This window comes from Leuciscus leuciscus (assembly GCF_965113295.1).
Source record: "Leuciscus leuciscus genome assembly, chromosome: 1".
In the NCBI taxonomy this organism is placed as follows: Eukaryota; Metazoa; Chordata; class Actinopteri; order Cypriniformes; family Leuciscidae; genus Leuciscus; species Leuciscus leuciscus.
The window spans coordinates 41,652,303-41,679,063 of NC_138725.1; the positions used below are offsets into that span (position 1 = coordinate 41,652,303).

Consider the following 26,761-nt stretch of genomic DNA (forward strand, 5'->3'; position numbering starts at 1 on the left):
TAATATAGAAATTCTTTGCATAAAGGGTTCTTTAAAATTTAGTCAAAAACCCTATGGTTCTATACTGAACCCAGTTGAACCATTTTGTCTAAGAGTGAGGGTGAGAGATTTGTCATATTTGGCTGAACTCACCCTTTAACTTTGAGCTAAACAACACCCAGTTTCATGTATCATTGTCCCACAACATCCCATACTGAACTCACTAATATTGTGATTTTACTATTTCAGTGTCTTTGAAGGTTCATGGCAGTGTTTGCAAACATATCAGTCCCTGTTTTTAGCAAAAAAGTTAGCAAAACCACACAGTGGCTCCATACAAACATCTGTCTCTACATTGATCTGTGGAAACCTTAATCCTAAAAAGAAAAAGTGTGACTCACCCAGACTCAGCAGATACATGTTCCTCATGGTCAAAGAGTGAAAGAGAATCTTAAAAATAAAAAAAAATAAAAAATGAAAACAGCTTATGATTTGATCCTGATCAATTCCATGCAAGAAAATTCTTGAGATTCTTCAAAGGTCGTCTTTCTTCAGGATCCTCACCAACTATCTTCTGTTTCTATGCAGGGCTAGACTCTTCACTTTTCTCTCACTATCTAGAAAAAAAACATAAGTTGTGAGGCTTTTTTAATTGAATGCCTCCTTTTCTCAATCTTGCTTCCCAGACGAGGTGTTGTGTCTTTCTCGCTGACTCTAAATGATGAAAAAGCCTGAAGTGCCTGTAAGAGTTTTGTGAGTGCAGTCCAGCCCCCTGCCCTTGCTGACACGGAGAGGTTTTTTTTTTTTCTTTTTTTTTTTCAACAATAAAATTTGAAAAAGCTGCATGGTGTCAGTTTGGTGTTGCGTAATGTTCCTTAGATGCTAATCTGTTCTCAGAATCTTTTCTATTTCATTAAGAAGCAAAAAAATACAATAAAATAAAACATTTATAATATTGTTAATATTACAGATAGAGCATTCAGGTAAAGTTGCAAATCAACACTCTTAGAAAAAAAAGGTTAAATGGGATTCTATATAGAACCATAAGGTTCTTGACTGAATAAAAAAAAAAAAACACACATGCCAAATAAGGTTCTATATTAGGAGAATTGTCTTAAATATTTGCATAATACTTACATTTAATTGGTTATTTATTTATTTTTTTCTCGTGATGAAAAGTGTTTACAAGCTTTTTAATTCATACAATTTAATACAATTTTAAAAATGAATTAAAACAAAGTGAATTCTTTAAAACAAAATACATAAAATGATCCTATGAAGTGAGCCCCTATATGAAGCACCTGGTAGAAATCTTTAAGGTTTTATATATAGAACCTTTTCTTCTGACGTAGGTATATTAATGCTTATAGATATATCTAAAAAATAATGGGCTCAATAAATATGGCTTATTTATGTTTTTGAAACATTTATTATAAACTTGTTACAGTGTAATTATACACTTAAGTACTGAGTAAAATTAATTAACATGAACTTACTAAAGTGTTACCAATTATTTATTTATAAATAAATACTTAGTTAACCCTGAATTATCCCTGAAACTAAATGCGGTTTAACTGATGATGCATGTGTGCATTTGTATGTGTTACTTCCTGTTTTCAAGTTGCTGTGAAGAGCGTTCTGCTGTGAAGGTGTCAGATAAAAGAGCGTTCTGCTTTCAGTGTTGATGTTTCATCACCCCTGCAGTTTCTAATGCATAAATGTATAATTGTATAATAATCCCGAAAAAAGCACAAATACAGCAGAGATGGCAAGTTCAGTAGGGGAATTAGCTGAGGTGACATGACGGCTAACAGCAGACAAACGGCTAGTAGTGACAGCAGCAGCAATTCACCTGTCACTCAAGTGGTCACCACCTTAATTATGCAGAACTTCAAGGCTTAATATAATTTAAAATGATTAGTTATAAAAAATTCACCCCCCTCACAGTTGTCATGAAGGGCAAAATTAGCTATATAGACCAAAACCAATATTTGTCCCAGGCTGTAAACATATTTTGTTTTCTGCTGTAAAGTTGGGCATTTTAACACGGGGGATATATGGAATTGACTCCCTTTTGGAGCCTGTCTCTAGAGGCCAGTCGATGAACTGCAGTTCAAGTCACTTCCGCGTTGGCTTCATGAGAGAGACTGGGGCTGCGTTCCAGTCCACTTTTAGACAAGCACTTGCAAACTTCCCTAAGCACTTCCCCTTCGGGCGAATCCCTGCCGCCATTTTGAAGTGCGTTCCACTTCGTGAAGTGGACGAGGGAAGTTTATATGGACAGACCCTCATTCCCTCGATTTTGACAGAGGGAGCGAGTCTACTTCATATGTAGGCCTACACTTCAGGCAGATCCATATACCACAATGCAACACGATTGTGACGTCATCGTAGATCTCGTCTAATCACAACCACCACAAACAACTCTATGATATATTAATTATATTTTTTTATTTATTTAAAACAAACCAAACATACCTATATACATTTGGATTAGGGGTGGCACGGTACATGAAAAAACATCCGAACCGTTCGGTTCGCTTGTCTCGGTTCGGTGCGTGTGTGCGTCGCGCGGTTCGCACGGTTCGACGCATGCGCAATGTAGCCTTGTGCCCGTGCTACTGCTAATACAATGCTAAATCATAAATCAGACAAATGTAGAATAACATTACAATGTCCAGCAATCGATTTAAATAGTACACTGGGTTTACTTAGACATTTAATGAGATCAACTCCACTAGGCTATATGTTGTTTTTTTCACGTGAATAAATAGGCTACATAGATCGACTGTTCCACGTACCGGTATGTACTTTAATGGTCCAGTGGCAGAACTTGCCAAGCGTGTCAAAGGTTCTGAGTTCTAATCTGCACTCGTATATATTTTTCTTTTTCATCAAAACCGATTATGTTTATCAGCGGTTGTATATCAAGCAGGGACAGATTTGTATGAATTTTGTTTTGTGATTTCATCGGAACGAATAGAGTAGCCTAGAGTCTCCTCAACGGACTGAAGCGCGCGTCTGAGTGAAGAATGTGCGGCCGCTGCGGTGTGTGCGCGAGCCACGAGAACACTGTATCAGCGCCACTGATCGCAACGGCAACGAGCACTTTGATCACTTGATAAAAAAAAAACACATTTCAGCGCTAGATTGCTTCTTATTTAACAAACGAACGAAACGAATACTTTGCTAGTTAACTGGAAATGTTTTATTTATTTGTATTGGTACATCCGTGCTGGGACATAATATCAACCCTGGCAAAAAGTGGTGACAAATAACTGTCCGACACAGCCCACGGGAAATGAGAAGCTGCGTTTTGCAAACACACCCCATTTATGAAATAAATAAATTAATAATTAGATAATTCAGCTATATATCATATGCTGAAGTAAATTTTTGGAGTGTTAAAGATTAAAAGAAAAAACAACAACAAGAACCGTACAGAACCGAAAACCGTGACCCTAAAACCGTGATACGAACCGAACCGTGGGTTTTGTGAACCGTGCCACCCCTAATTTGGATGCTGCATTAAACAAATTCTTAAAGGGAAAAAAAAAGGCTTAGGACGTTCCTGTACGCTCTGTGCACGAACTCTGTTGACGTATTTCTGGTAGAATCTCAGCCAGTGTCTTTACTTCTGCATAGCGCGTTCTATAGCGAAGTGTACTAGCGGCAAAACTTTCATAAAATTCATTTTCTCAGAAACGGAGATAACGATTTTAGAAACCGATTCGCTAGTCGGATTTCGCATGATATGAGAGAATACTCACCCTCAAAGTTGTCGATGTAGCTCGAAATATATAATTTAAAGCCCTTCTCTTTCTTACTCTTAGGTGTGACAGCTAACTGCCTCACAATATTGTTAACATCATTCACGTTAACCGCTGGAAGTTCTTGTAAACAGCCATTTTAATTTACCAATATCTCCAACGAATGCCAAAACGGCTTCCGACTCACCGGATGTAACTGGGCGGGCAGAGACAAAACGCGGAAGCGATTGTGCATAGAGCAAGGGGGTAATCCATCAGCTGGAAACTGAAGCTTCCCCGGGGGCGGCCATTGATTAGCGGACCTGTTAGCATTCCATTGACTCCCAATCATTTTGGCGTCACTTTGACAGCGAATAACTTTACATCTGAGGCGTTTAAAGACTCTTTTTATCCATTATTTATTTCTAAAGAAACACAAAAATGTATAAAAGGCTCCATTACCTTGTAGCTTACGTTATGGCCCCGTAGAAGCAGTTTTTGTAAAAATAGGCTAACGATTGCGTCATAACCACGCAACTCTCTGTCGCACAGTAGAGAAATGACCGTATAGACAGGAGGAGAAGCTCGCAGGCAATCGGGGGGACGTGGAGGCAAAATGACAAAATTATTAATCAGAATACTTAGCAAAAGTTGCTCCTTCTCCTAGCTCATGGACACCTCCTACTCACACTCTGTGTGGGAATGATTCAGATTTCTCTTGGCACAGATAGAAGACAGACAGGTAGCTCACGTCACATCTACGTCATCAAGCAGTACGCTCAGCCATCAGGAAGTGAGTGCTTCTAATTGACTTCACTTTTCTCCGTTGAAGTCTATGGGGTCGCTGTGTCCATTTCTTTTACTGTCTATGGCATAGAGCGTATTCAGCTCATTGCAGTTTCCACCAGTAGTGGGCACTCGTGCAACGTAAGCAATGACGTCCATCCGAGTGAACGAGACGGAGGGAAGTTAGCAAGTGAAGGGCATGACAATTTTGGACTGGAATGCTGGCTGGAAGGTTACCACTCGAGCAAGACTCACGCAAGTGACACAACCCATAGCAACGAGTTATGGCAACGGCACCTCAGACTCACAGACACGTAAAAATAAACGTGAATTTAGGCTACTTTAGTTTTGTACACATTATCATGTTAATTATAATCAAATGCATTTTGTTTTATTGACCACAATATTATCATTGATATTTGTTTGAGAGGGACACTTTCGATTCATTTTGAAAAAGGGCAAGGGCACCCAAATTATGCATAATTATACTTCTGACATGGTGTGACTGTGAACACACTATGAATTAGAAGTACACTTGAGTGTAAGCTTTTAAAAAGGGTGCTTATTACAGAAATAATATAGTACTTAGCTGCCCACTGCTCCAGGTGTGTGTGTGTTCACGGTTTGCAGTGTGTGTGTGCAGGGGCGTAGTTTGTGGGGGGGTTGGGGGGGAGACAACCCCCCCAATATATAAAATCTATGCATTACAACCCCCCCAATATTTATCAGGAGGCATACCCAAACTTCAACCCCCCCAATGTTCAAACCAAATCTACGCCCTTGTGTGTGTGTGTGTGTGTGTGTGTGTGTGTGTGTGTGTGTGTGTGTGTGTGTGTGTGTGTGTGTGTGTGTGTGTGTGTGTGTGTGTGTGTGTGTGTACTCACTGCTCCAAATGTGTATGCACTAACTTGGTTGGGTTGAATGCAGAGGAAAAATTATGAGTTTGAGTTACCATTCACATCACATTTCATTGATAATTATCAATATCAGTTTTCGGGATGCCGAGAGCTTCACGGCAAACTTAGATTTGACAGACAGGTGAGCAAATGTACATAAAACAAATCAATGTTATATCGCTCAACATGATGAAATGTTAGAATATGATCAGTATGTTACTCAAATGTTGATCTAGCTTAGGTACTGCTAGTCTCATATAGCCAACAAACTAACACAAATCGTGAGCTTAGAATTATAAGGTTCTATCTCCGTTTAGGGTAGTTCTGAGATATTGAGCATCAAAGTTTTTACATCCCAGCTGGCAATGGAGAGATGGAACCTTTTTATTTTATTAATAACTACTAACAAAATATTTTTTTTACAAAAATAACACCACACAGGCACCTAAACACCTAATGGATCAGATTATGTCAAAAACTCAATTTCGACCAAAAGTGGAGATAGAACCTAAGCTCACGAAATAACATTATAACTTTCAACACACTCAAATGCTGTTTAGTATGATAGTGTGTTACGTGTCGGAACGTAAATTCTGTGTTTCATATTGTTCAGAGCAAGTGTGTGCGCATGTGTGGTGCCTTCTCTCTCTCTCTCTCTCTCTCTCTCTCTCTCTCTCTCTCTCTCTCTCTCTCTCTCTCTCTCTCTCTCTCTCTCTCTCTCTCTCTCTCTCTCTCTCTCGGATCGGCCTGCTTATCCCTTCGTAATGGATGCAGGTGTGTGCCAGAGGCGGGTATAACAGTTGAAGATTTGTTGGTGGCGGTAGGACAAAAGGTTGGGTTTGATAACATAATCTCTGGCTCGCGAATGAACAAAGGATTGTGGGTGAAAGAGGCTTTTGTTCCGGTTTCACCGCTGTCTGCCCCAGCTACTAAAATCACTATTTCAAATGTCTCGCTGTTTGTTTCCAACGATGCAATAATAAAATAACTTCTACGATTTGGGAAAATTGAAAGCCCCATGAGAACGATTCCATTAGGGTGCAAAAATATGGCGCTAAAGCATGTATTGTCTTTTCAACGTCAAATTTGTATGTTCCTAAGCTCCCAAGATCGATCCTTCGAAGTTTCTTTTCGATTCAGTCACGAAGATAATTCGTACATGGTATACGTGATCACAGAGAGTTTGAAATGTTTTGATTGTGGCGATGTCGGACATAAGCCTAAGCGCTTCTCGTGTCCGCATAAAGAACCTCAGCCTTTAACGCTTGCATCTAGAGCTGAAGAATCAAATGGAGAACTTAAAGCGATTGAAAGGAATAGACAAGACACTGCGCAGATTGATAGAGTAACGGAGGAGGTGAAGGAACAAGATGAGGTGAGTGGATTTGTTTCTAAAAGCGTGAGTGATGATCAGCCTGGGTGTAGTTATGCTGTTGAAAAGACTGCTAGTGCTCTTGGTGCTACGGATAGGATGGTGAATGAATGCAGTGTAGAGGATGTGCTGCAATTCTCTTTAGTGACTCAGGCAAAATGTTCAGAGGAGGACGTAGGATATGAAATGGATGGTTTATCTCACAGTACTGAAGATAGCGTGAGAGATGAACAGTGGTCTGAGATGGAAAGAGTAAGAGAAAGTGATTTGTACACTGTTGAACAAATTAATAGTTTTCTTGATGAAACAAAAGGGAAAGCTGGAGTAGAAATTGGTGACTTTTTTCCTGATCTTGAGAAATTTGTTTCTTCGGTAGCTTGAGGCCGAAAAATGAGTAATTGTACTGAGCTCTCTCAACAGAAAAGGTTTCGGCTTAAAGGTGCAGTGTGTAATTTTTAGCGGCATCTAGTGGTGAGGTATGCAAATTGCAAACAGGCAGTCACTCATGGCCTATCCCTCAAATTGCAAACTCGAAGGAGAAGCTACGGTGGCCGACGTAGGATCGGAAGATGTCTGAGTCAGCAGAGAGTAGCAAGTCAAGCAATGAGGTTTCTTTATATTATATTTTATATTAAATTATATTTACTTAATTATTCAGTAAAACCACATGTTACTGCGATTGTTATTTTTACTTGTTCATCATTGTGTTGGTCTTTTATTCACTGACTTTACCATAGCTTGTTTCCATGCTAGTTAGATAAGAGCATCAAAGCATGCAGCTTGGTAAGGGGAAATAGCTAACGTTACGATGTCCGAGGCGTCGTTCAGACAACATGTTTTTCTCCACGTTTGCAGACTCAGGGACAACCTGAGTATTCTGCTGCGTCTTTTTCTGCTGCTTCTCATTCACGTTAGTGACGAAATGCGCTCTGTAGCGCTGTTTGTTTGCTGTCAGCTACGGTAGAAACATGACGTCACAATATGTCGACCTTCACAGGGGTGTGCCCGCGGTTATGTAGATATAAATGACTCATTCTAAGGTAATAAAAACATAATGGTTCATTAAGTAAGGTCTTTATACACCACTGAAAACATAGTTATGGATCTTATATTGCATTTCTGTCAATAGATCCTCAGAAATATCACACATTGCACCTTTAAGAAACATATCACATCTGCTAGACAAAAATTGAAAATGTTTGGAAAAGAGCAGCTAACGAGGGGGAAAGTTAAAGACTCATGATGGGTTTCACTTTTTCTTTAATTTTTCTTTGCTGCTTTCTTTCCTCTCTCTTTCTGATGGAGATCTTACGAGTAGGATCACTAAATGTGAATGGGATGAGGGTGTTGTGAACTTAGAATCGAAAGACCAGGAGACTTGGTTGTTTCTTCAGCAGGATTCTTTATTGAGAACACGAGCTGTCGGTAGCTGCAGTCACCAAGTCTGACGTTTGTAGAGAAAGATTCCGTCTGGAAAAAATTCAGTCTTTGAGATCTTTTTGGAGCTTGAAGTTTTCAATCTGGATTCAGAAGATTCAGTCTCCTTTTTCTCCATCCGGGTCACGGCACCATCTGTTGTGAACTTAGAATCGAAAGACCAGGAGACTTGGTTGTTTCTTCAGCAGGATTCTTTATTGAGAACACGAGCTGTCGGTAGCTGCAGTCACCAAGTCTGACGTGAATGTTCTCTTACAGTTTATATACATTTAGGGGCAGGAACCGAAAAAGACAGGTTTAGGAACCGGTTTTAGACTGAGAGCATTGCCCACCCTAATCCACTCAGCATATCTATTCAAACACTGAGACCCAAGTAGTCCTTGACCTTGTGCAATGCTAGCTATGTTAGTTTTGTGGTTGTTTTTCTGTCATGCGACTTGTGGGGTTCGTGTTGGGTGGGGTGGGGTTGAGCTTTGTGAGCTGGTGTGTGTGTATGTTGTTGTGTTTTGTTATGCTGTCTTTGATCGTGATATTTGCTCTGCTGTTTTGGTTCTTTTTTTGCTTTGAAATACTGGAGGACCCCCTTGAAAACGAGATGTTTCATCTCAAGGGGTTAATCCTCGCAATAAAGATATGTTAATAAATAAATAAATAAAAGTACAGGACTGGCTGGACTTTCTTGCTAAAACACAAACTCCAAGTCAAGTCAAGTCAAGTCAACCTTTATTTATATAGCACATTTAAAAACAACAGAGGTTGACCCAAAGTGCTTTACAGATAAGAAAATAAAATGAACATTTGATTGACATCATAACATTCGTCAATTAAATCATTCTATCAATATCAAAATACACAATTCATGATCTATTTAAAAGCTAAAGAGAACAGATATGTTTTTAAAGACGACTTAAAAATGGCTAAAGATGAAGAAGACCTCACATGAAGGGGAAGACTGTTCCACAATTTCGGGCCCCTCACCGAAAAAGCACGGTCACCCTTAGTTTTATAGCGGCAGGAAGGAACTGTCAGTAATAATTTGTCGGAGGATCTCAGTGTTCTAGTTGGAGAATAAAGATGAATCAGGTCAATGATGTATTTAGGAGCAATACCAGCTACAGCTTTGTAAACAAGCATCAGAATTTTGAAATCCACCCTGAATTTGACAGGGAGCCAGTGTAGAGTTTTCAATGCTGCTGAAATATGATCCTTTTTCCGTAATCCCATTAATAGCCTGGCTGCAGCATTCTGAACAAGTTGTAGGCGAGATAATGCATTTTGGGGCAGTCCACTGTACAGTGAATTACAATAGTCTAACCGAGATGTAATAAAAGAGTGGATCACAATTTCCAAGTTAGACGGAGTAAGAAGAGATTTTATTTTAGCAATTTGTCTCAGCTGGTAAAAACTACTTTTTACAATAGCACTGATCTGCTTATTGAAAAGTAAAGATGAGTCCAAAATAACTCCAAGGTTCCTCACATGGTCTTTAACGTTAGATGCTAACGGGCCTAGTTCGACGGCTAGGCCAGGTAAGCGGGATAAGGAAGAGCCAAGAACCAAAACTTCCGTTTTGCTCTCATTTAATTGTAAAAAGTTATTAGCCAGCCAATGTTTGATATCCTTAAAACAATTCAGAGCATTGTCAGAGTTGCAATTTTTGTCTATACTCACAGGGAAATAGAATTGAGAATCATCGGCGTAGCAGTGATATGATACACTATATTTCTGAAAGATCGAACTCAGGGGAAGCATGTACAGTACAATGAGAATAACAAGGGTCCCAAGATTGACCCCTGAGGGACACCACATACTAGCGGAGACGAGGCAGAAGAAAATTGGGCCAAGTTCACAGAAAAAGTCCTTTCTTTTAAATAGGAAGAAAACCACTGCAGGGTTTTCCCCTGGATGCCCACCATATATTCTAGACGTTTTAACAGAATATGATGGTCAATAGTATCAAACGCCGCACTGAGATCTAACAAGACAAGGACAACAGGTGATCCTGAATCAATAGAGAGTAAGATATCGTTTGTGACCTTCAGTAGTGCCGATTCTGTGCTGTGCAAACATCTAAAACCAGACTGAAATGTATCCAGAATGTTAAATGTATTTAAATAGGAGTTGAGCTGGGAATAAACAGTTCTCTCCAAGATTTTAGACATGAGAGGCAATTTGGAAATAGGTCTGTAGTTATCATGTATTGCCGGATCCAAATAAGGTTTTTTCAACAGGGGATGTATAATTGCATGTTTGAAACTGCTAGGAACAACACCACTTGCTAGAGAGCTGTTGACTATCGCGGTTACATTGACACTGAGAGTCATAAAAACCTCTTTGAAAAGACGTGGAGTAAGGGAATCCAGCTTATAACTAGAACACTTCAGCTTGGATACTATATCCGCTATTTGTTCTGATGTAACTGGTTCAAAGTTTGTCAAAGAGCTGGATACTGGAGTAGTTTGTGTTTGATCGATCTGAACAGGTACGATTTCTCGTTTAATTAACTTAATTTTGTGAATAAAAGAGTGTAAAAATAATTCACAATTCTCTGGTGTGGCATCTAGAGCAGTATTTTCCTTTGGATTTAAGACTGAATTTATTGTCTTAAACAAAACTTTTGGTCTATTTGCATTTTCAGTGATCACTGTAGAAAAATAATTGGCTTTTGCATCCTTCACAGCTCTCTGATAATTTGTTAAACAATCCTTTAGGATACCATAAGAGACTTGAAGCTTGTCTCGTTTCCATTTTCGCTCAGCTTTTCTGCACTCTTGCCTGAGAGCGCGAGTTTCATCATTTAACCAAGGCTGAGAACCAATCTTAGCCCTCCTAAGCTTAAGTGGAGCGACATTGTCAAGTGTGAATGTACAGGACGCATTAAAGGCTTCGACCAAGGATTCTGTGTCAAGCCCAGTAGATACATCATTTGAACAATGCATTAAATAAAATTCTGAAAAAAGATTGGCAGTAGACGAGTGAATGGACCTAGATTTACATAGAGGCTGAGCATATGTAGGGCGGGAGCACGTGGACACAGACTCAAATATTATTGAATAATGGTCAGAGATACCAGTGTCAATAATCTCTAAGTTTAACACAGAGAAACCATACGATAATACCAGATCTAAAGTGTGACCCTTATTATGAGTAGGATAAGTGACATATTGCACAAAATTTAGTGACTCAGTAAGCAAAATGAATTCATTTACCAGAGGTTTTGATGGGCAACATACATGAATGTTAAAATCCCCAAGAATGAGGAATCTGTCGCCACGAGACACAAGTCCAGCAAGGAAGTCCGAAAATTGTTGCATAAAGTCCTTGTTAAGTTTTGGAGGTCTGTAGACGAGTGCGCAGAAAAGAGGACCCATGAAATCAATTTTTAACAGCTGTGCCTCAAAACTGGAATATGAGTCCATAGGCAGCCTTTTACATTTAAAAGAGTTTTTAAAAATAGTAGCAACACCACCACCACGTCCTGTGGTCCGTGGAGAGTTCAGAAAGTTGCAGCCCGACGGGGTCAATTCACTGAAAGCCATCTGTTCACCGTGATTTATCCACGTCTCTGTGATGAATAAAAAATCCAAAGATTGTGAAATAAAAAAGTTATTGAGAATAAAAGACTTGTTCAATATTGAACGAGTATTAATGAGAGCCATTTTAATGTTGACGCTCTCCGTGTTGTTCTGAGGAAGAGATGTCCGCTTCAGTGCGCAGAGGCCACCACCCCGCTTCAGATTACTTTCGGTAGTTTGTGAGCGCCGGTATGAAGACCAGATGACTGGTATTTCGTTGTTATCAGGGTAGTCAAACTGTGATTTATAAAGGTATCGGCGCTTTGATCCTCGATGAACATAACGTCGGCGTGCGATTCCAAGTGCAGCGCAATGATTGTACACTCCGTCTAGCAGACGATACGAGGCGTTCAAGTTCCATAACTCCAAAGAAGAGTAGAATAGGACCATATCCGGCAAGTAAGGAGTTATCTGTTGAGATTGACGAGGACAGATGGCAAAATTCCAAAAAACCAGAAGAAGCAGCAGGAGACAAATCATTCTCAACGCGTCTTTCAGAGAGATTTAAGTTTACTTGAGAACCCGAAAACCCGAAAAGAGTTTCAGTAAAACAGTAAAAACCCGAAAACCCGAAAAGAGTTTCAGAAAAACAGTAAAAACCCGAAAACTCCAAGAGTTTCAGTAAAACAGGACTGACCAGAGTCTTTTGCTAGAAAACTCTGATAATCATAATTTATACCTAACCTTAACATGCTAAATTCAATGTAAACCTAAATTAAACATTTTAATAAATTTGCATTCCCACAAGGGATATGAAAAAACGTGTATTTCTTTCTGAGATTATTAATTTGAAAGAGTTAAATGTTATTTTCTTGCAAGAAAACCACAGTAATTTAGATAATGCAGTTGACTGGGGGCTATGGTGGAAGGGAGAACACTTTCTTAGTCATGGGAATAATTTAAGTGCAGGGGTAGCAATTTTTTTTGCTCCTTCTCTCAATTTCAATATTTTGTGGAAAAATGAATTGGAACCTGGAAGACTCTTGATTGTTAGAGCTGAATTACATAATATGAACTTCATTTTTGTGAACATTTATGCTCCAAATTTAGGCATTGAGAGAATAAGGATCTTTTCTGAATTATAACAGTTTTCAAGACAACAACATGATGGAGATTTTGTTGTTTTTGGTGGAGACTGGAACTGCACCTTAGATTTCATAATAGATAGGAATGGGGAAGAACCACATCAAATGTCAGCCACTTGTCTTGCAAGATTGGTAAAGAATTTTCACCTATCAGATGTATGAAGGGAAAACAATCCTTTAGTTAAAAAGTACTCTTGGGTGAGTTTTAGTAATGACACACTTTCTGCTGCTCGTTTAGACAGGTTTTACCCATCTCATAATATGAGGAACAGGACCCTGAATTCAGCTATTACTCCTGTCCCTTTTTCAGACCACAAACTAATCACAGTTGAATGTAGTCTCATAACAAAAACCTATAAGAGTTCTTATTGGCATTTTAATGTTAAATTGTTGGAAGACACATTCTTTTGTGAAAGTTTTAAGAATTTTTGGGAAGTTTGGAAGACTGAGAAAGGAAGATATGACAATATTATTCACTGCGACAGCTTTAATTTAGGATGTGTTTGTTGACATGCAGCACAACTAGCTCATTTGACTGAACAATAATACATTCATGTATGCTGCGAGCGACCAGGCATTGTTATCACTTCAACTGTAAATAAATCAAGGTTGATTGATCACAGAAAGCTATTTCCATCAGGGCCACCGCTGAAGTACACAGACGCATGGCGACATGCAAACGAAATTGAAAAGCAATGACAGAGGGAAAGTGTTTATTAAGGAGTATTGCCAACAATATTCTTTTCATTCTACTTTGTGTTTAAAGAAAACATTAGAGAGTTTGGAGAAAGAACTTAAGATTATTGAAGGGAATATGATTGTAAATGTTTCTCCTAACTTGAAGGATATGTGGACTGAAAAGAAAAACTGTTTGAATTTAATCCTTGATGAAAAAGTCAAAGGAGAACTTATAAAAAATCGTTTTCTAACAAAAAGAGACATAGATGCTCCTACGTCCTTCTTTTTTATTTTAGAACGGAAAACTAAACATGGAAAAAATATGTTGTTTTTAAAAGATAAGGATGGACACCTTGTTTCAGACCCGGAAAGGATGCGTAGACTTGCAGTGGAATTTTATACTGAATTATATTCTGTATAAAATGTATAAGTGTATTAAAGTGTATTAAATGTATAAGTGAAGGATGTCTAACAAGAAGTTGTCAGAATGCTATTTTAACATTGCTTCCAAATAAGGGAGATTTGACGCTACTAAAAAATTGGAGACCTGTAGCTATCTTATGTTCATAATATAAAATTCTAAGTGTCTTGCTAAAAGGTTAAATGATGTATTGCATGAAATAATTCATACGGATCAATCATATTGTGTAAAGGGCAGATCTATTGCAGATAATTTACATCTGATGAGGGATCTGTATGACTATGCTTTTTACAACATTGTTGATGTTGGGTTTTTGTCAATGGACCAAGAGAAGGCCTTTGACAGAGTTGACCATATTTTTCTTTTTGAGACTTTGGAGATAATTGGATTTGGAGATTTGGAGATATTTTGGAGATCATTTGGAGATAACTTGGAGATAATTTAATTGCATGTATAAAATTGCTTTAATGAGGCAACTTGCTTGATTAAAAATAGGTGGCGGTCTCAGTGTCCCCATAAAGGTTCAGAGGGGTATTAGACAAGGTTGCCCTATCTCAGGGCAGCTTTAGCATTGCTTTTGAGCCGTTACTCTGTAAATTAAGATGATAATTAATGGGACTGCAAATCAGAGAAATAGATTACTCCCAGTTTATTAAAATGTCTGCATATGCGGATGATCTTACAGTCTTAATAAGAGGTAATCAAGATGTTAATGTTGTTAAAAAGTGTTTAGAAAATTATGAAAAAGTATCCTCTGCAAAAGTTAATTGGGGCAAAAATGTGGCAGTATGGTGTGGGCATGACAATAATGGCCCCATCCTTCCATCCTTCCAGAGTTGCAATGGGGAAGAGAAGGTTTTAAATATTTAGCGGTGTTTTTAGGATCTGAAGAATATAGGAAACAGAATTGGGAGGGACTAGTGGAGAAAACATGTGCTCGGTTGTCTCGATGGAAATGGTTGCTCTTCCAGTTATCCTATAGGGGTATAGTTTTGGTCTGTAATATTCTTATTGCTGCTACTTTATGGCATAAAATGATGATATTAGAACCTCCAGAAGAACTGATAATGGACATTCAGAAAAAACGAGTTGATTTTTTTTGGTCCGGGTATCACTGGCTAAAAGCACCAGTACTTTATCTGCCCAGGACGGAGGGAGGTCAAGGACTCATTGACATCAGATCTAGAAGCTTTCAGATAAAGCTTTCAGACTTCAGACAGCTCAAAGACTCCTGTATGGTGAAGAAGTGAGCTGGCGTGGGGTAGCCCGTGGCCTCCTGAGAAGTGCAGGTAAAATGGGTTATGATCGTCAACTGTTCTTAATGGACATTAATAAGCTGGACTTAACTGGTCTGTCATCGTTCTACAAGTCAATGTTGAGAGCGTGGACTCTTTTAAAAGTTTGCAGAGATCTAAATGGTGAACAGAGTCAGTGGTTATTGGAAGAACCCTTGATCTTTAACCCAAAAATTGATTTGGATGTTCTAAAATCAACTTCTGTGAGGCATGCTTTATGGTCTGCAAATATTGTAAAGATTGGACACTTACTGACTGAAGATGGATGGATTTCTGCAGAGACCCATAGCTACCAAGCTTGGCATAAGATCAGTCCGAGTTGTGCAGAGGCTGTTGAACCATCTATATGAGTGCATGCCGTTGGACTATAGAGACTCTTTATTTTTACACAAAAAAGAAAATGCTGTTTCTTTTTTCCCAGAACTGGATATTACAGCTGCGACTGGATTGTGACATGAAATTGAAGGTGGTATTCTATCCTTTAAGACACCTCAACTGGGGCGTTTCAGAGACATTGGGGAAAAAGCTACTTATATGCTGTGTAAAAGATCTTCATCTTCGTGCACTTGAAACTGTAAAAGAGTCTAAATGGATAGAATTTTTTGGATCAGACTCTTCCCCGAAAGGTAGCTGGAGGACCATGTACAAGCCCCCCATTGAAAAAAGGTCTGGAGACCTGCAGTGGCGTGTTGTACATTATAGCTACAAACAGACACAGAGCACATTTTGATCCACTAGCGGGGATAGGATGTCCTTTCTGTGAACAGCAGGAGACAGTTTTTCATTTGTTTGCTGACTGTAGTAGATTATTGCCTCTATTTGAAATTCTTGGAGGGTGGTGTCAGACATTAGGGGAAGTTTTCACACTTGAGTTGTATATCTATGGACCTAAATATAAACGTAGTGTTGGAAACTTTTCCTTCGTCAAAGCAGAGACCAGGAGACGTTGGGATCGCGTTCAAACAGAAGCTATTCTTTTATTGAGAACTTCACTGTGCGTTGCTGCAGTTCGTCCAACAGTCTAGTCTAAGGAACGTTGCCTTGTAATTTGATGTACATCTAGGGGGAGGGATTTACATTGAGGTTGAACAAAGCATGTAAATGAAGTATACTGGTTGAGGAACCCGCCATAGACTCCAGAGTGTTACCAGTCAGCATAACTATTCAAACGCATATATGCTAATCCAATCAGCCTAACTATTCAATGACTGGGGCTGGGGCTCGGGCTCCAAGAGCCATTAAAGACAAAAGGTGAGAGTCTGACTCATTTAACTTAGAATAGAAAAAAACAGGTCTGGCAGGAATCTCTTGCTGGAGACTCAATAATCATCATTTATACCTCAAATGCTACTACTAAACTTTCTCAATTTATATACTATTGTAGTGGAACCTAAATTAAACATTTAATACATTTGTAATACAACAGTAGCAAGAGGGAGATTTATCATCTACTCAATTTTATTTTCGGACAAGCAAAGTTAGCTGTTTGGCTCTCTCGTAAAAGCAAAATAGGTGGTATGGGACAAACTGATGTGGTTCTGATTTATGAGGGTTTGATGAAGTCAAGGTTAAGAATATAATTTGAATATTATCGACTGAATGAGAATATTGAAGACTTCAAGTTTAAGTGGGCTATAAATAATTGTATTTGCGATGTTGACTGCAGTGGCAATTTACACATTTATGTATAATTATATATGATGATAATGGTTGTAAAAAGGTTTATGGGTGTTTGTTATTTATTTGTTTTCTTGTTGGCTAAATAATTGATTGAAGATTGTTTTTTAAATGTTTGTAATTAAAGTTGTTCAAAGGTCTCTCTCTCTCTCTCTCTCTGTCTCAAGAGCTGCTGATCAAATAAGGCTTTGGCGGCCGCAATGGCAATGCAGAAAAACCCCAAATAGATGGAAACAATATAAGAGGGAGAGGAGGAAAAGTATGTGTGTAAGAGGTGGTGAACAAGGAGGAGGAGGACGAGAAAGAGCAAGCTGTGGAGAATGTTGTCAAGGCTGGATCTGGATTTTCCATTTGCCTGCAGAGATGATATTGTCTGTGATGTGACCTGACATGAAGATTTGATACTGAAGCAGATTCAATCTCTCTCACTGACCTTGATTCTGCCGTTGTGCAACTCTTCTGAGTGACTGTAACACACTGAACAAAAACAATTTAAATTGTTCTTTTTTACAGTAGGCTATATGTCCAAGTAATGAAACAAAATCATTCTGCAGCCATCCTGATTTAAGAAAGAAAGAAAGAAAGAAAGAAAGAAAGAAAGAAAGAAAGAAAGAAAGAAAGAAAGAAAGAAAGAAAGAAAGAAAGAAAGAAAGAAAGAAAACTATTAGAAATGAATATAGGACACCTCGGCTTTCAGCTGATATTGCAATTAGTTGTGTTTGGAATAATTATTAATTATATAATTATTATTTAAATGAATTGTATTATATTTCAATAGAAATGCACAGAGTTTGCCATCATTCTGATTTGAATGTGCTTTTATCAGTTTTGAAAGCATTGTGTTAGCATTCGAAAATGTGCCGATCCGCAGTGCAGGAAATCGTGTTGCATCTACAATTATTATCATAATTATTATTATTATGCTGGTATATTGGTAGCTAATACATGGCTAATTTATTTTGATAAGATTGATATTTCACGACATAATACAAACTAATTAGGCTATAATCTTTGGGCGACAGTGCAAAACCCTGAATCATTAAATTTTCACATTCATTAGAATTTCAGTGGCTATATTTTGAGGCCAAGACAAATTTCTAATCAGAGTGATTCTATGTATGCTATTTATTAATGTTCATTGTCCATTTTTTTTTTTTTTTACTTTAGATTTAATCCTGCAATTTAAAGGATTTGTTTGTTCTTTGTGCTTGTACAAGATAGTTTCCAATGTGCCAGCTTGTAATTACGTGTTTACACGACAGTTTCACACATTTGGCCCTTTTGGCCTTCCATATGTAACCCTGGACCACAAAACCAGTCTTATGGGTAATTTTTTTTAAATTGAGATTTATACATCATCTGAAAGCTGAATACATAATCTTTGTTAGGATAGGACAATATTTGGCTGAGATACAACTATTTGAAAATCTGGAATCTGAGGGTACAGAAAAATCGAAATATTGATAAAATCGCCTTTAAAGTTGTCCATTTCTATTGGCGATAGTGCTGCATCCATTCACAAAAATAAATGTTTTATATATTTAAGGTGGGAAATTTACAAAATATCTTCATGGAACATGATCTTTACTTAATATCCTAATGATTTTTGGCATAAAAGAAAAATCTATAATTTTGACCCATACAATGTTTTGTTGGCTATTGCCACAAATATAGCCTACCCGTGCAACATAAGACTGGTTTTGTGATCCAGGGTCACATATTAACACCTAGACCAAGTCTTCGCGATCCTGATGTGTCAGTATTAAACTTTGCAAGTTACAACCTATAATTAGAACTGTCTGGAATGAAAGTATACATTTTTAAATGATAATAACAATAACGTAAGGCTAATTGAGAATATTTTGGAATGTTCGATAGTATTTATTATTACATGGCTTGGCTGAATTCCAATGTAGAATGCGGTCTGTTATTTCTTGATAACAGACCGCTGCGAACTAGAGCGTTGCCATGAAAAACAGAGCGTTGCTATGGACGCGGAACTGACTATTTTCTTTAGCGGAAGCAATACAATCGTTTTTAAATCAATAAACTTTTAACTAAACTTGAATCAAATTTATTTATTTTTTTGTAGGTAGCCATGTAATAAGCGGGATAATGTATCGCGAGGCGGTTGTTATAGCGAATAACAACCCCTTCAGGCTGATTCAAGACCCCCGTTCAGAGTCCCGTTCAGCCTGTCGGGGTTGTTATTCGCTATAACAACTGCCTCGCAATACATTATCCCTTACTTAATTAATGGGCTGTATAATATATTTAAGTAAACTTGGGGTTGGTAAGATGCTTTTTTAACGTTTTTGAAAGAAGTCTCTTATTCTTAAGGCAAAGCCATTTATTTGATAAAAAATACATTAAAAGCAGTAATGTGAAATATTATTACAACAAAAAGTAAAATTCTACGGGGGGAAAAAACAAACTTTTGAATGGCAGTGTAGGCTATAAACAAAACTGAGAACAAATTTCCAAAAGCCTACTCACAAAACCTTTTTTTGAAAACATAAATAGCCTAAGACATAAAGCAACATTTTTTTTTTTTTTTTTTTTTTTTTTTTTGCTAGAAACACATTTTTAAGATTGCATGTACAAAGAGCTATTTCTATCCAATAAAATATTTTGAGCATAGCTAGAAAAATAGTTGTTTCACTATGTACATTTATGTTTAAAGACAACTTGTCCAGGAACAGGACAAGGATAAGGAAATAAAAAGGGAACCTGGTCCCTTACTCAACAGTCAGTAAAGAAATAGCCTTACACTGAATATTATGTTCCCTCAGTTGTCAAATGATAAGCTGCTGCTGCTGGTATTAACCAATATAAAAACACATGTGTGCTAAACAATACTAGATTATTTCTAATGAATAATCAGCTCAATGCTTTTCAAATATTAACATGCATAGACTCTGAAGCACATGAAGGCTTACTAATGTTACAAAAAGTTCTGGTAAATCCATTGTCTTGATGATCTTGGTCTTTCACTTCTCAACCAACAGTAAACTCATCAGAATCCTGGGATTGAAAGTTTCTCCTCCGGGCATCTTTTTTAACCTGAGCATACGTCACATCACTAGATCTAGCATCTGAAAATATATCAGTGAATTCAAAATGCACATTTATCATTTTTATATACAGTTTTTAAATTATTTTCTTAGATTCTCAATAATGCATGTACATTTTCAGGTTGATGTTTTTATTTTGACACTTTCAATTGACACTTTCAATTTGGTCTTTCAATTCAAGTGGCATTATAACATCCTAAATAACACATATTATTTTGTGTTCTATCATAATTTTACAGAGAGGATCATTTTATTTTAAAATGACTAGATGTTAGACCAAATTACCTCAAAATACACAATTTGCATGCAATGACCTTTTTGGATCAGATCTGTTTCACAAAATCATATAAGAGCAGAGACTTTTGTTTCCATTTACCTTTGTTTGCTTTCTTTTTCTTCTGTTTCTTTGTAGATTTGAGTTCAATCTCAGCATATGTGATCTCAGTCGGCACACTTACACCGTCTACAATGAACAACAGAGATATAAGACATTTGCTTTAATTTAATTTGATTTCCAATTTATTTAGAAAAGAATACTGACCTCATCATAATGCCATAAAATACCTTGACATAATTAATTACCTGTGCTTATTTCTTTATTAATATTTGTATCAACAGAGTCATAAATATGTGAAGTTCCTGTAATAAATTCATACATGAATTAATTTTCAATAATACATACATTTTTAAAATAGTATTATCTTATATATGAAATCTATGAAAATCTATGAAAAAAAAAAATCAAATAAAGCACTTGACATAATATTTCATACAGAAAATAAAAAACACAATTTTGTTATGCAGTTTTTGATCAAATAAAACCAAATGACAAGTTCAATGTATATGTAAGACCCAAAATATCATCTTAAACTTTAGAAGAGTGAAATATTATCTAGTTGTGAAATATGTCCTGTTAGTTAAAAGTTACACCTAAGTGTCTTTTATCTCAGCTTGTAAAGATGTATGTATTAATGTGTAATGAGTAAAGACTGACCAGACAGCAGTGTCGTGTATCCGGCTTCACTCTGGTTCTGCTCTGATTTCTGACTGATGTTCTGCTGTTGACTGACAGGAGACGGAGACTCAGATCTTACATCTAGAAGACACAAAATATTTGTGTACAATCTCTTTCATGTATACATGTTTAAGAATGACAAAGTGTTTCGTTTTTATTTATTTTTCACATTATGGTTGTGTCCAAAACAATTTGCCTCACTGCCTGCGGTCTTCATAGGCAGAAAATGAAACCTGATAAATGACTCATTTGGAGAGTTTTACACATGTAACTCTGTATATCAAACAAGTGGACAAGATGGAGGACTCGCTGTTTCAATGGGTTTCACTGATTTCAATATAGATGACATAAATATTTATCAATAATTTTCAGTATTCAATATTAACAAATTATGGTTTCCCTGACCAGCTGAAATCTGCCCAGAAACCTTATGAAACCAGCAAACATACCAGCTTTACCAGGTTTGGAAACCAGCTAAGACCAGAAAACCAGCTTAGACTGATGTTTGGCAGCTCACAAGCGTTATGAACAAAGCTAGTGTCTGAGAATCTGTCACTGAGTTTTAATATGTCAGATGATGAACCTTTGTTGTTTCTGTAGCGCCACAGGAGGACAATAAAGACAATGATCAAAACTGCAACAGTCAGTCCTGCAGTCACTCCAATTATCACGGGATTGAGGCCATTAGATCTTGAAGCTGGAGAAACTGAGATACATATATATTTTACATCTATGTGTAAATTATACAGGAACATTTCAACTGTGATTGTAGTTCTTACTCTCACCTCTGACTGAGATCCAGCTCTTGGGAGACTCTCCTCTCTTTGGGTGTTTGCAGTAGTAGAAACCCTCATGTGACTTTGAGACAGTAGGGATGATCATCTCTGTAGTTTGATTCTGGATGAGTGATCCATCTTTATAGAAATCAGCTCTGAGGTTTGATAGGGTTGGATAATGATATAAACAGCGTAGAGTCAGATTATCTCCTTCAGTCACAGGATGAACAGGACTCTCCAGAATCACACCAGCTACAGAAACACAGGAGACATGCAATATATGAACAAAATGGTAACATAATAAAAACAAGACAAAATAAAAAAGAACTTCATATTTTCCACTGGTTTCTGTTTTTAGTGTATTGCTATGATGGTCTGGCTGGTTGTTTACTGGTCAACGTCACACTACAGTATATCCTGCTCTTGTTTAATAAACCTGTGTATTGATTGTAAACTGTCAGTGAAATGAATAAATACATAAACACAGACTCACAGTGTACAGTGATATTAACAGGATGATAGTTCTCTCCAGAATCAGACTGACACCAGTAAACTCCAGTGTCTGATGTGATGGTGGATCTGATTGTACATGTAGATCCTGTTTGTGATCCCCACACTGATGATGAACAATCTTCCAGCCGCCCGATGTCTGTGTATCTTCTCACTGTCCATCCATCAGAGTTACTCTGGTCCTCACAGCTCAGAGAGAGAGAGACAGATGTGAAGTGTTGAGTTCTGCTGGGACTGATGATCAGAGACACTGGAGGAGAAACGCCTGACAAGACAATTACAGCTATAATTTGGAAATTGTCTTTATTAAAGATGAACCAATCATTTAAACTCTCTGTGTACTCACCAGTGACCCACAGTGGTTGTGTGTTGCTGTATGGTGTGTAAACGGCTGTTTTATCTCTCTCTGCTCTGCACACATAAACTCCTGTGTGTTTTAGATCAACAGAACTGACAGTGTATTTTCCTCCAGCTCCTCTGCTGCTGTCTGAGAGGAGCTCATAATCATTCCTGTTCCCTGTATAAAGTCAGAATGTGTAGATGTCATATAAATTACATTTTTAACTAAACTTGAACCTGAATACACTGGTTTACATTGGTGTAACTCAAATTACTCATTGTGTTTAGGTTGTTTTAATCAGGGTTTGATCAATGGCACTTATGTTGTTACAGAGGAGTGACTGTAAATGAGGGATTGGGATCTCAAAGTTTCACTGCTTGGTGCCCATGGAAGTTTGCCCTTAAAGGGGTCATATAATGGTATACGCACTTTTACAAGTTGATTGTACTGAAATGTGTGTTGGCAGTGCCTGTACACAACCATCATAAAATGATACAAATCCATCCAGTGTTTTTTTAAAAATCTTCTTATATGTTTTCCCCTGTCTCTAATCAAGCCGTCGGACGCCCCTCCCCCGATTGTTGATTGACAGCAGCGTTTCAAATCAGACCAGCCCTTGCTCGTGAGCGAGCTGTCAGTCATCATAGTCTGCGCGGTCAGTGTTGATAGCTGGAGCACTGTCTATGAGCAGAATGCCGTCTAAGCGATTGTTGTGTTCTGTTCTTGGGTGTAATAAGGAACACCGCAGTCATTTTGATGTTCCTAAATCCGAACCGCTGAAGACGCGGTAGCCCTATTTGCACTGGATTAGTATTATCTGGGGACCTTGTGTGATTTAGAAATTAACGTTACCCACCCACATCTGAATTTCGTGTGGCGCATTCGCACGGGATAAACGAAGCCTGTGATTTTACTCGAAATTACTGACTTATCTCCCGGATATGATGTCAATAGGCTATTGCTTGGAAATGTCTTGTTATTATAGGTCTAGCTGTATGATCATAAACAGAAGAATGTTCTTTACCACATGCTGCTAAATGTCATCCATCTCCATCTAATCATTATTTTTGGTTTGCTCTTCTGATTGTTTTCAGCTTTCTCTATCTGCAAATTGTATAGTTATATCATATGGTGTATAGCGATATGACCCAGCACCCAAAATACTATCAAAACACTCCAACGCAGCCTCCATTCTTCGTGAAAGATGGATAAAAAAGCGCACAGGAAACAAAAACCTTGAAAAAATTATAAACGACCCCGCTAAATCACAGAGATGCCGATTCGCACGGGACTAATATTATCACGGGACATCGGTGTTCGGCGAAATATGGTAGGTCATTTGCGGGGGGATTTTTACTTTACAAATTGCAGACATGACTGATTCGCACGGGATTAAGATCACAGACAACCTCCGCAATTATTACAAATTACTAGAGGTCACCAGGTGATACTTATCCCGTGCGAATAGGGCTAGTGGCTGAGTTTGTTTTCGAAGGGAATATTCCCCACGATCAACGTCAATGCTTTCATGTTTGCGCGAATCATTTCACACACCACACTGCTTTACAAACGAGGGTCAGTATAAAGCTGGTTTTGCTAAGAAGCTGCTCCTGAAAAAAGGATCGGTACCAACTATTCGTGTTCCTGCTGCACCTCCAGAAGAAGAAGTGAGTGTAACGTTTTATTAATCTTTATATTAATCTTTGCAAATCGCTAACACGCTTCACGATGAATGCGGCTGTTTACACTCAGGGTACATTACGGCATGTTTTCTATGTACGACGTTCTCAATATAATTCATAATCCCACGTTTATAATGAATGACGCGTTATGGTTATTGTGTTATGGTTATAACAAAGGGTGTACTCACAGAACAGAGGGGCGGGGTGAGCAATGCTCATTATCATTTAAAGACACATGCACTTTAACGGCGTTCTGAAAACAGAGCTGTTTTTGACCAGGTAAAATGAGTGTTTTCTTACAATACTAATGAGAATTTTTAGTTAAAGTATATTACAAACTTTTAATTTAGACCCTAAAGAATCATATTAGCTTGTACAAAAATGGCATTATATGACCCCTTTAATACGGAGCCTGTGTCTGGTTTCAGACATATTAAATTATATATTTCACTTCTATAAAACCACTCAATTCAGATGAAGCACATTATAACTGACCTGAGACAGTTACAGTGAACCAGCTGAATGTCCAGCCTGTAGAGGAGCCGTTAACCTCACAGATCAGAGTCACTGGATCTCCTTCAGTCAACCACTTCTGAGGAGAAACACTTAAAACTGCTCTGGGAACTGAAATAGAGACATCACTCATTAATAACATGTTAAACTTGTGTGTGTTTATGAAGAGATGATCAAACTCACCTGATACTGTCAGTGTAACTTCATCACTGATGTTTGATCTGTGTGATCCTTGAGTCTCTGTCCCATTACAGGAGTATTTACCTGCGTCAGACTCAGTAACAGAACTGAATGTGTGTTCCTGTCGTTCACTGAAAACACTGGTTGAACTGTCTTTATACCAGTTGTACCTCCAGCTAGTGACTCCTCCATCATATATGTCACATCTGAGAGTGACTGTCTCTCCTCTGAATACATGATGATCAGGTTTAATGGTCACTTTGGGTTTTGGTCTTTCTGTAGAAAAACAAAAATAAACATTGAAAATAATGTGATAAATAATCAAATCAAATAAATACAAATAATATAATGTGCTGTTTTTTATTGTACGAACAGTTACAAAACACTAAATAGTTATAGTTTCAGCTTCAGGAGAATCAGTGTTTGAGTCTTTACTCCAGAGAAACTCCCATCCAGTTATTTTATCCAGCTCACATCCCAGAGTAACTGAGTCTCCAGTGAACACTGAACTCTGTGGCCGTACAGTCAGAGTTGGTTTGGGAAAATCTGTTAATATAAAATTATTGGGAATTTGGGAGCATGAGCTCTGAAACGTTTTCAACCGATGATCTCATTCTCTCACTGGTAAATTATTCATATATTTTGATTTCATAGACAATGTAAGAAAAAAGGTCAACATTATGAGACAATGCAAAAACTTAAGACAATAGAGGTTCAAAGCCACAATCTTTGTGTTAATAATCCAGAGCTCGACTCACAGTGTTACACCACCAACATCTACACCAGCAGTCAAAGAGACACACCATTCAACAAAGTGTTGTGCAGGTGCAGCAGTTCACATGAACATTTAAAATGATACAGTAGATGATAGTGTTGGATAAACTGGTATAGTTTCTGACCAGTAGGTGGTGCTGTAACCAAACCTGCATCTGCTCAGATTAATGGACAGGCAAAGCTTTATTCATAGTATTAATTCAAAGAAAATCTTTGGGTTTGGAGGATATTTGGTCAATGATATAAAGAGGTATTTGTTCAATGTTGCACATGATAGATAAAAAGGCTGTTTTTGGAGTTATAGTGATTTCTTCACCCAATTCAATTTTAATTGTGAGAAAAAATATTAAATGAAAGTTATTAGAAGTATTCTTTTACTGATGATTAGTATGTTTAAAAAAAAAACATATTCCATGCTCATTCCCAAGATATCTGGGATCTTAATTTAGGCAAAATAAGTTATATTGATGAGGAGTGAGCACTAACATGTTTATAAGGAATGACTTGTGCAGGAAAGCTATCTTGGTCTAATAATAAGAAATTAAATTTTTCAACATCTTAGTAGCAATTCATTCAAGAAACTCAGAAGCAAATATCTTCTATTTCCCCTTCTACCTAAGCGTAAAGAAGTGCATTTTAAAATGATGTGTGATATTAATCCAGACAATGAATTTCTAAGATTAAAATTGAATGCGGATTCAAACACTTGCCAAATTTGTAATAATAATATTGATACTTTTGACCATTCATTTATAAAATGAACTGTAATTCATTTAAAATGTAATTTGGTTAAAACTTTTTGGACTGAGGTATTTACTTGGTTAATATAAAAAATATATATAAAAAATAAAACTATTTTTCCATCTATTACTTGGGATATGGTGAAAGTTGGAATACATTGTTGATAACTAGCCTACTCATGGTAAAATATTTTATTTACAAATGAA

General features: G+C 37.5%; 2 protein-coding genes across 2 annotated transcripts in view; both read right to left on the bottom strand.

The window, feature by feature from the left end:
* LOC309474864 (immunoglobulin superfamily member 1) overlaps nt 1-26,761 on the bottom strand; it is a 278,361-nt gene that overhangs the window by 242,478 nt on the left and 9,122 nt on the right. The gene's annotated exons all lie outside the window — the stretch shown is intronic.
* LOC309475908 (uncharacterized protein) overlaps nt 15,236-26,761 on the bottom strand; it is a 46,141-nt gene continuing 34,615 nt past the window's right edge. The window contains exons 7-12 of the mRNA XM_082138892.1: nt 21,623-21,745; nt 21,019-21,120; nt 20,607-20,663; nt 20,401-20,487; nt 17,384-17,427; nt 15,236-17,305 (exon numbers count right to left, since the gene is read on the bottom strand). Of these exons, the coding sequence (XP_081995018.1) occupies nt 17,072-17,305; nt 17,384-17,427; nt 20,401-20,487; nt 20,607-20,663; nt 21,019-21,120; nt 21,623-21,745 (647 nt within the window). The 3' untranslated portion in view covers nt 15,236-17,071. The remainder of the gene's footprint in view (nt 17,306-17,383; nt 17,428-20,400; nt 20,488-20,606; nt 20,664-21,018; nt 21,121-21,622; nt 21,746-26,761) is intronic.